We start from the raw sequence: 10023 nt of genomic DNA on the forward strand, positions 1-10023 counted from the left end.
TGCCAGTCAGGACTTTATAAATCATTATCAGCACCTTGAATTGAACCCCCAAACAAACTGGTAATCAGTGCACTCAATGAACAGAGGTATAATGTGCACTGATCTATGGGTAATCTTTTTTAGTGATTGTCTCATATGGCAATTGTTCAGAGCTATAACAAGGATGAAGAAGTAACTGTCCAACAACCATATTTTTCGGAGTGTAAGACGCTCTGGAGTATAAGACATACCTATCATTTTTGGGGAGGAAAACAAGAAAAAAAATCTGCCTCTGCCTCCCATCAATTTGCCTTGTTGCAGCAAACAGCAAACAGCCTGCTTTAGTTTCATTTTCATTTTCAGCACAAGAAAAAAAAAATCTGCCTCTCAGCAATTTGTCTCCTTGCAGCAAGCAGCGAAGGCCTGCGCAGCAATAAGCAATGGCAATCCCTGCAGCCTGAAACAGCTGACGGTCGGGAGGCCAATCCAACGACAATCAGCTGCTTGTGCTAATCAGGCTGTGCTGAAGCTGAAATGGACTGCGTGCTGCTTGCTGCTAGGAGGTAAATTGCTGAGAGGCAGATTTTTTTTCTTGTGCTAATCAGGCTGTGCTCAAGCTGAAATGGGCTGTTTGCTGTTTGCTGCAAGGAGGTAAATTGCTGGGAGGCAGAGGCCAAAGGGTGGGGGCCAGCCGGTGGGCGGGGCTGCATTTGGGGTATAAGACGCACCCAAATTTTCACCCTCTTTTAGGGGGGGAGTGCATCTTATACTCCAAAAAATACGGTAATTCTTGCATTTATAACCTTTGCAGCAGAGGTGAAATCCAATTTTTTTTACTACCGGTTCTGTGGGCGTGGCTTGGTGGGCATAGCAGGGGAAGAATACTACAAAATCTCCATTCCCACCCCACTCCAGCAGAAGGATACTGCAAAATCCCCATTTCCTCCCCATTCTTGGGGGAAGGATATTGCAAAATCTCCATTCTCACTCCACTCTCGGGCCAGCCAGAGGTGGTATTTGCCAGTTCTCCAAACTACTCAAAATTTCCGCTACCGGTTCTCCGAACTGCTCAAAATTTCCGCTACCGGTTCTCCAGAACCTGTTGGATTTCACCCCTGCTTTGCAGTGCCGTGAAGCAAATAAAAGTTGAGGTCAGCACAGTTGAACTTTAACTTAGTGAACTTAAGTCACTTAGACTTAACAACTATATTCCTGGTCCCAATTGTATTCCCGAAACCCTAAGCCACTCAGTCTTGCCAGGGTTGTATTAAGCCTGTTGTTCCCGTCCTCCAAGGATCGAGACGGGACATCAGTGTTATTGCTTACTTCACCAGGGGCAGAAATATACAACTGGTATCATCAGCATACTGATGATATTTCACCCCATGGCTACAGATGACCTCCTCCAATGGCTTCATGTAAATGTTAAACATTTAATAAAATGTCTTAGCATGATGTTTTTGCTGTTCTCTTTCCCTTTTCTTGCTGATAGTGAAATATTTGATGCTGAGCTAATGTTCATCCCCTTGGAGTCTCTCCTTATCTTTAGCAATAGGTTCCATCTTATTTTTGGGTTACATTTGGAAGGTGGTGGCATCAGGAAGCTTGAGGCTCTTCCCTACTCTTGTAATGTCATAACCTCATGATACAGCATCGTTCTCAGGTGGCTCCAAAGGAAAATAAAAGTGACAGCCTTGTACATCCCTTCCTCAGATGTGTAGTGACACAATGGACATCATGCCAAGAGCACTCTCGGGGGCCTAAAGCAGCACTGGAAAGAACTGTGTTACCATAGCTGATGTAGTTACAGCGAAACCAGACCCAGTAAATAATGGACAATGTCTCTTTCCAGTAACAACCACATTTTTAGCAGCTGCCTTGCCTTCCATTTTTAGGCATTCATTGACAATCACAGAGAAAGGGTGAATCTAAGAAATAGTGTATAAACGTCTGTGTCACTACAGCATTCCAGAAGCATTGTCACTAGACTGAAACTAAGGTGTTCATGGATGCACACTCACACTTTGCTCTTTTATTTCGCATAGGAAGCAATCGGTTTTATGACAACATTGAAGATATGATTGGGTACAGACCACTGGTATTGTTTAAATGGTGTTGGATGTTCCTTACTCCTGGCATTTGTGCAGTAAGTAATAAAACACATGATTAATACGAGAACACAATTAGTAAGGCTCTGGCAAGGTTTCATCCAGATGTCTTGTTCAAATTATTTTGCAGAAGTAGATAATACAAGGAGAATGCAACAAATCTCAAGTGGTTAAGTGGAAAAAAAACCCTTATGAAATATCCTTCCATATACTTAGCTATTTTTTTAATTGATCATGTTATATTAGATTTTTTTTTCCTAATGCACCCTGATTCATGGCAAGAAACAATTCAAGCCATTGTTTCTTGCCATCGTCAATTTGTGTATGTGTGTGTACACATATGTGTGTGTACCTTTGAGTCAGTGTTTACTCCTGACAGCTGCCTGGACAGCCCTGATGTTTTTTGACAAGGTTTCAAAATTAACTTGTCATTGCCTCCTTCCTAGGGCTCAGAGACAATGACTGGCCCAAGGTCCTGCAGCTGATGCCTTGGTGCCTAAAGACAAGAATTCAGGGCCTCCCAGTTTCCAAGCTGATGCCCTAACCACACTGTTTCTTTGTACATTAATTCATATTGCAATGATAGACTACATAAGAGATGTAACTTATACAGTATCTAAATATATGGCATTTTCTACATGGCATAGGAGTTTACTAATCTGCCTATTAGATTAGATTGGACACTTGGACAAAGATGTGGTAGACTAAATCCTAATTGATTTACATAACTCTTGTCTCCAAATCTTGCTGTACCCTGCCCTCAATTCCTGGAAAAAACTAACTTGGTTTGCTGGCACGAGCCATTTCACTCGTTGCCACTGATATACAAAAGAAAATTGATGGATTTATATAGACAAATGTGTGCATGTGGGTGGGTATGGACACAAGCATGCATATAAATACATTCACAGAGGGGTCTATGACAGTGATGGCTAAACTGTTTGCCGTCGCATGCCAAAAGCAGGGGGAGCATGGGGGGGTTGTGTGCGTACGTGCCTACACCCATAATTCAATGGGCCCCACCCCCGTGCATGTGCACATGACCCCTCCGCGCTCCCCACGCTTACGGCATGTGATGGCATGGTGGGCCCGGTGGGCCCATTTTTTGCCCTCTGGAGGACCTCCGGGGGCTGGGGAAGGCCGCTTTCGCCCTCCCCAGGCTCCTAGAAAGCCTCTGGAACCTGGGGAGAGTGAAAAACAGGCTTTCCCCACCCCCCTGGAGGCCGTCCGGAGGCCAGAAACAGCCTGTTTCCCGACTTCCAGTGGGCTCGGAAGGCCCGAAAATCAGCTGGCTAGTGCCTGCATGCGTGCTGGAGCTGAGCTAGGGCAACGCTCACCTGCCCACCAATATGGCTCCATGTGCCATCTGTGGCATGCGTGCCATAGGTTTGCCTATGGGTCTATGACAATTTGCCACAGCCAACTCGCCACGGCCAATTTACCATGGTCAATTCACTGCAGAACAATTTGCTACAGCAAATTTGCCGCAGGACAATCACTGCAGGACAAGAGTTACACTGGTATTAAAGAAATAGTGGAATAGAATCATTAAAGAAAGGATGCAAAAGGAGGGACAGAATGAAATGTGAATGGCAAAAATTAAAATATTGTTTTATTTATTTTAAATAATTAAATAGATTATTAAGTTGTTCCGCAGTGAATTGTTCCACAGTGAGTTGACTGTGGCGAGTTGTCCTGCAGCAAGTTAGCCATGGTAAGTTGGCCATAGCAAATTGGCCATGGCAAGTTATCCCATCTGTTCACATACATACACAAACACACTCACTATATACATACATACATACATACATACATACATACATACATACATACATACATACGAAAGATTGCAAGTAATATAAATGGGTGATTCAGAGATATTTTTGAAGTGATAAAATAAAAATGAAAGCCTTATGTTAACACAGACAGTGATGTAAGACTGTGGTAATTTTCACAACAGTTTAATAATTTTTTAAAGTTCATATGAAATTTATATGCATTTTATATATTCATCTAAATATATGTGTATCTGTATATACATATTTATGTGTGTGTTTTTACAAATTATGCAAGCAATTTTTATGATATAATGCATTTTTCTCTGTGTATCCATGTATGGTTGTGTACATTTTGCTTATTGTATATTAAGTTATATATATAATATATGCTTTGTTGTAACAATGTTTTATTGGAGAAATGCACTGCAGCAAAACATGTGCAGAATTCTCAATTCCTTTCTGTCCTGAACATACCAAACTGTTGTGATTTAGCTATTTGCAGAAATAAATATTCCAAACTTGAAGTGGTTTGGGGTCTATTGAACATTTTGATATTTTTGTCCAGGTTGAGGTCACCTGAAATTGCATACATTGCAATGTTTGTGAGAGGTTTCTGAGAGATAGGAAAAAAATCAACGCAGTAGTATGCAAATGGAAACATGTTCTACTCACAAGCCCTAAGTCGATCTGCACAAATGCAACTTGTGACCAAATTGAAAAGAAGTCTTTATGTCTTTCTTATTTAAATTAAAGCTCATTTGGATTTCAATGTGAAATCTGGTTCCTTTGGGTAAAAAAGGAGACAGATGCAAGTTACGTTGAAATTGAAGGAAAAAGCAGTGATAGCATGCTGTCCATCTGTCTTCCAAAATATGACCTACTATATTAATTTACTAGGATGAAGAGAGTTTCCTGAGCAAGATTTCACTCTCTTTTTTTCTCAAGTATATGTAACATATTCCTTCCTTATTTCAGGCCATCTTCATATTTTTCCTGGTGAAATATAAACCTTTGAAGTACAACAACGTATATACATACCCAGACTGGGGTTATGGTATTGGATGGATGATGGCTCTCTCCTCCATGGTCTGCATTCCTTTGTGGATCTGTGTAAAATTGTGGAAATCAGAAGGAACCATCTTGGAGGTGATGTTTATTTTTATTATAAAGCAGTTTGATATAGTAGACGAGCAGTTCTAGGTAGAAGCCTAGGAAGAAAAATTAGAATATACATCTTTTTGAATACTGAGTCTTTACATTCTGTTGGTAGTACTTCAGAACGGATGGACTTCCGACTGCATAAATTTGTGCCTATTATTGTGATTCAATAAATGCAGACATCAAATGATAGCAATCAATTTATTAACTTACCCAGTGGTGGGATTCAAATAATTTAACAACCGATTCTCTGCTCTAATGACCGGTTGGTTGGCGTGGCCATAGTGGGTGTGGCCAGGGATGTGTGACAGGCAGCACTCGGCCTCCCGCACCTGTCTGGGAGCAAAAATGAGCCGTGGGGGGTATGAGCCCACCGCACCCCATTTTGGGCCTAGTAGGCCTCTCTGAAGCCTCCTGGGAGTGAAAACAGGCCGCGGGGGGTGCACCGCACCCACCGTGCCCCATTTGGGCCTAGGAGGCCTCCCTGCACTTACCTGGGAGCCAAAATGGGGTGTGTGGGGACTCCTGGAAGGGGCGGATCGGGCCAGCCAGCAATTTAACTACTGGTTCACCCGAACTGGCTGAATCCCACCACTGAATTTACCCTTTATTTAATTTATGGTGATACCTATGGAAAAAACCAAGAGACAGCTTGGAAGGGTGCAAAAGTGGACATTTTTGTTACCCAAATAACATGTTTACATTTTGGACGGTTGCTTTGCAGTTGTTGTTGTTGTTTTAATAATCACAAGCCTATTTAAGGACTTATTCCTTAAGTCCTTAAGGAATAAGTTGAGGGCCACAAATTTATGCACATCGTAGCAACAATATTTTTATCTTAAGTAATCTATTATGGAATGAATGGAGAACACATTATTAGGGCTGTGTATGCCTCAGATTCGCTTCCAAAGAGATGCTTTCGAACATGCTTTATTTGAACACATCACCTGACTATACCTGTCACTACAGCTATCTAATCCTGGAAGGAGACGTGACTGCTTTAATGAGGCATAGACTGGTGCTGCATTCATCCTCCCATGCTTTCTGACACATTTCTTCCAAATCAAATCCAAAGCCCTTATAGTCATATTACATACATACATACATACATACATACATACATACATACATACATACATACATACATAGTTTTAAGTTTGCACCATGCAACACCAAAATATATTATGATGTTAAAACCCTGATATATTCAAGAACCAGTGCTTAAAAAGAACAATATGTGTGAACTAGGTTTTATTGAGTTGCCATAACTATAAGAATGACAGAAATACTTAATGTTTTTTTTTAATTTGCTTATTCTTTTCCAGAGATTCAGAAAACTGATTGCAGCTAGCCCAGATCTGAAAATGAGAGGCAAGATCAGAGCTGGCTCATATGTTGCTACAGCAAACGACTACGATGCCAAACTGAAAGGTGATGGCAACATTTCAGCCATTACAGAAAAAGAGACACATTTCTAAATGAACTTTCTATTATTATTTTTTTGTAAAAATGAAGACATAAATAAATGAATGAATACTTCACTTAATTATAGAAAGCAGCTTGTTTTGCACAACTTTATTAACAAGTTAATTTTAAAGTGAACTTGTATAATTGTTTAAAAGTGATTTTTAATTATTATATAAGTAACAATTATATATATAAATATAAATATATATAAAAATGAAATAGAATTCCTTGTTAGTGATGACTTGTAATATTGTGATTCCGGTGTTTTTATAGCTCCTAGAAGGTTCTGTATAATCTGTTGTAAAACGTTTACACTTTTTTAAGGCATGTGTTGTATAGTTACTACACCCTCTAATTTGTAAGCATGTCCAACCGTTTCAGCTTCTACTGTATGTATATAAAGGGAATCACAATGTCATTATGTTAGTATCTATAAGGGTACTTTCTTCAGATATGTAGCTTTGTTTAACACCTAACTTCCTGAATTGGGGCCTGATCCAATACCATGGATGTTGATCTAAATCTTTCTGTGGGCCACCAGAGTTGTTTACTGGAGCACTGATAGCCTTCAGTCATGCTTGTGTATTGTTAAGTAAAGAAATGATACAAGCCTACCTTTGGCCAGGCCAAACATTGACATTTGGCAAGCCTGTTTTCACAGGTTTTGAGGCAATGCTTTTCTGCTCAGCCCTTTGAATTTCTGCTTTGGACTTGTGTTGTCTTGAACAACACACTCCACATCTCATGGAGTCATCTTGGAAGCTTTTGGGAGTTTCAACGGCAGCCTCTTCAATGTATGTATTCAAATATGAGAAATCTCGCTCTGAGTCAGTGTGATGGATATACATATTAAGGTTTCCCTTAGGATTACAGAATATATATTTTATTTATAAAAAGTAAATGAGGAAATGCCTTTTCTAAACTTGTTTCTTTTGCCTGACCTACTTAACATACTTACAGAAATGTGGTGGAGACAAGTTGAATTATATTTTTCCTGAATTCTCATAGAAATTATTTTTATACATTAAAAAAAGCTATTAAGATGCTAGTGATATTAATAGAGTTTGATTTCCCAGGTGTTGGTGTATGAATTTTATTCCTCTTTGTTTGATCCTAGTGATTACATAAACTCAAGTGTTTTGCATTTGACTTTTGATTTGTTTTTAACAGAGAGGCATGCATAGTTTATGCATGTGACATTAAAAGAAAGTCATAGTACAATGGTAGGAAATTATGTCTTCAGTTTTCTCCAACTTGGTAGTACAAGATCTCTTGAATCTGCCATTCCTATAATGCCAATTAGCATGCTTATCTGCTGACCAGAGATTTAGGGAATTCTACTTCTGGCTTATTTGGAGGAAACTGGTTAAAGATGACTTCTTTCATAAGTAGCTAGCAAAAGTTACTGTACTTGAAAAACTGATATATGCAAGTATATATATAAGGCATTTAATAAATCCGTATGTTTCTTGTGCTGTAACATTAGGAAAAAATCCACCAGATATAATATAATAGTTAAAATTATTTTAAAGGTTAGTCTAAAAAGTAAATTTAAAAATAACTAAACCATATTAAGACACTTTGAACTCTGGGGTCTGATATCATTTATTACAGAAGAACTACTACAGGAAGAATGGATTTTATTTAAGTATTGTTGAATTTGATCAGCTTTTTTTTTTTTCATGGGATGCTTATATTGCTGATTTTAAAAAAAAAAAACCAAAGCAGGAAACACTGACAGTTTCAGTTAAGAATCTTTAAATATAAGTCACTAAAAAAATGAATTATATGCTTCAGGTGTTTTATTAAAAGAAAATTCTGAAGTGGGTGGTGGTACAAAGTGGGAAGGTTCATACATACCAAAAACTATGTACTTTTATTGCTGTAAAAGCACATTCAGATATGCTCTATATTAGTCTTCATATCTCCTGTCAAACCTATTGAACTACTGTAATTACATCTCATTATTCAAGGAAGAGGAAAGGTGCAATGTAAAGAACCCTTTCACGAACCTTTGCAGTTGAATACCTACCCACACAGTTTCTATAGATTCAAAAAGAACCGAAAAAGCCAATCACTATATCATATGCATGCTTTGATCTTTTGACTTATCTTGACAGCAATATGTGATAAATCTGTATTATTGACTTTTTTTTATTTATATTTTCTTCATAGACAATTACCCATTGCTAGAATCTATGCATTGCCTTTTTCAAGTTATAGATGTGGTAAGTACCAGGCTTTTTTTAAAAATAAAAATAAAAAAACAAAACAAATCAAGTTGTTAATTTAGAACAGGGGTGGGCAACTGTGGCCCTTTTACAACCTGTGGACTTCAACTCCCAGAATTCCTGAGACAGCTTGGCTGTCTCTGTTGCCCACCCCTGATTTAGAAGGTAGTTTGTATTCTATGTTCCTGAATTTCCTTATGAGTTCCTATTATTACATGAATTACTAAAAGATACAAATCTGCAATTTAAAATTCTTTGGTTATCTATGGAAAGTAGCTTTAAATAATTTAACTATTCATGTATAGGTATTTTCAAAAATGTGAAATAATTGCCTGAGAAATTATTGCTGCCACATCTACTAATCACAATATAGTTTTTTTTTTTCAGGTAGTGTAACCTGTCTTTAAAATACCTTTAGCCCAATCCTATGCAGAGATAAATTCCATTGTGTTCAAAAGGCTTTCCTGTCTGGTAAACATGAAGAGGACCTGTTTTTCATTGTCGTGAGATGATTCGCTGATATGGATTGTCACATGTAGAATGTTGCTTTCATCCAGATGCCCCAACTCAAGAACTATTCTATGAATATGATTCCTATTTGCTGCTATTCACCAATAGCTTTACATACATTCATGTGGTTTGATATGGTCTAAAGCAATGTTTCTTATTTGGTGTCCTTGTTAATTCCCACATTTACTACTTGATCCATTTAATTCTTAGACTTCTTTTTTAATGTATTGCTGGGAGAATTGGGTTCAATTTTCTGATTATGTTTGTTAATTTTCTGGAAGTTTTTTTTTTTTTTCTGGGACAAAATGTGATGATGATAAACAGCAATGGCATTGTGATAACTTCTTGTGATGTGCAGTAGGAAACAATAATGCTCATTTTTGAAGTATATGCAGTATTATTCAAAAGTAAAGAAGAGATGAGATTTATGTACACTTTTACACAAATTTTTTATTTGGTATTCAAGGAAGCACATCATTTTGTTGGCGTACTTTTTAAAAAAAATTAAAGAAAATGGGTAAACGTGTGGTTCTTGCTTTACTTAATCCACTGCCTACTTGGCTTGCATTAAAGGTACACTTTTCTAAATGGATAAATACCTGTATTTATCATGGCAACAATGCAAAAGTGGTTTGCTATATAGTATACCTGTGGAATTGCAGCATTCTCTGTTCTATTGGGCAGAAAAATGAACAGCATTCATCACAACAACAAAATAAAAAAAATGCTGCTTTAGAATTTGATTCTTGGATAGAATCAGTTATTCCATTTCAGCCGGCACTGATTGAACTC

At 38.0% G+C, this 10023-nt stretch overlaps 1 protein-coding gene and 1 long non-coding RNA gene across 4 annotated transcripts in view; both read left to right on the forward strand.

The window, feature by feature from the left end:
• The window catches only part of SLC6A11 (solute carrier family 6 member 11), a 127347-nt gene extending 120778 nt beyond the window's left edge, over positions 1-6569 (forward strand). For all 3 annotated transcript variants that reach the window (XM_087887777.1, XM_034438393.3, XM_034438383.3), the window contains 3 exons: positions 2025-2125; positions 4841-5011; positions 6349-6569. In XM_087887777.1, the coding sequence (XP_087743903.1) occupies positions 2025-2125; positions 4841-5011; positions 6349-6501 (425 nt within the window). In that variant the 3' untranslated portion in view covers positions 6502-6569. The remainder of the gene's footprint in view (positions 1-2024; positions 2126-4840; positions 5012-6348) is intronic.
• Positions 6570-7143: 574 nt separating this feature from the next.
• Positions 7144-9757, forward strand: LOC148115514 (uncharacterized). Its single transcript, XR_015732647.1, has 3 exons — positions 7144-7284; positions 8666-8718; positions 9109-9757. It is a non-coding gene; the product is annotated as an uncharacterized LOC148115514 (long non-coding RNA).
• The last annotated feature ends 266 nt before the right edge of the window (positions 9758-10023 follow it).

Source organism: Pantherophis guttatus, chromosome 2, assembly GCF_059756535.1.
Source record: "Pantherophis guttatus breed Tessera chromosome 2, ASM5975653v1, whole genome shotgun sequence".
Taxonomy (NCBI): domain Eukaryota; kingdom Metazoa; phylum Chordata; class Lepidosauria; order Squamata; family Colubridae; genus Pantherophis; species Pantherophis guttatus.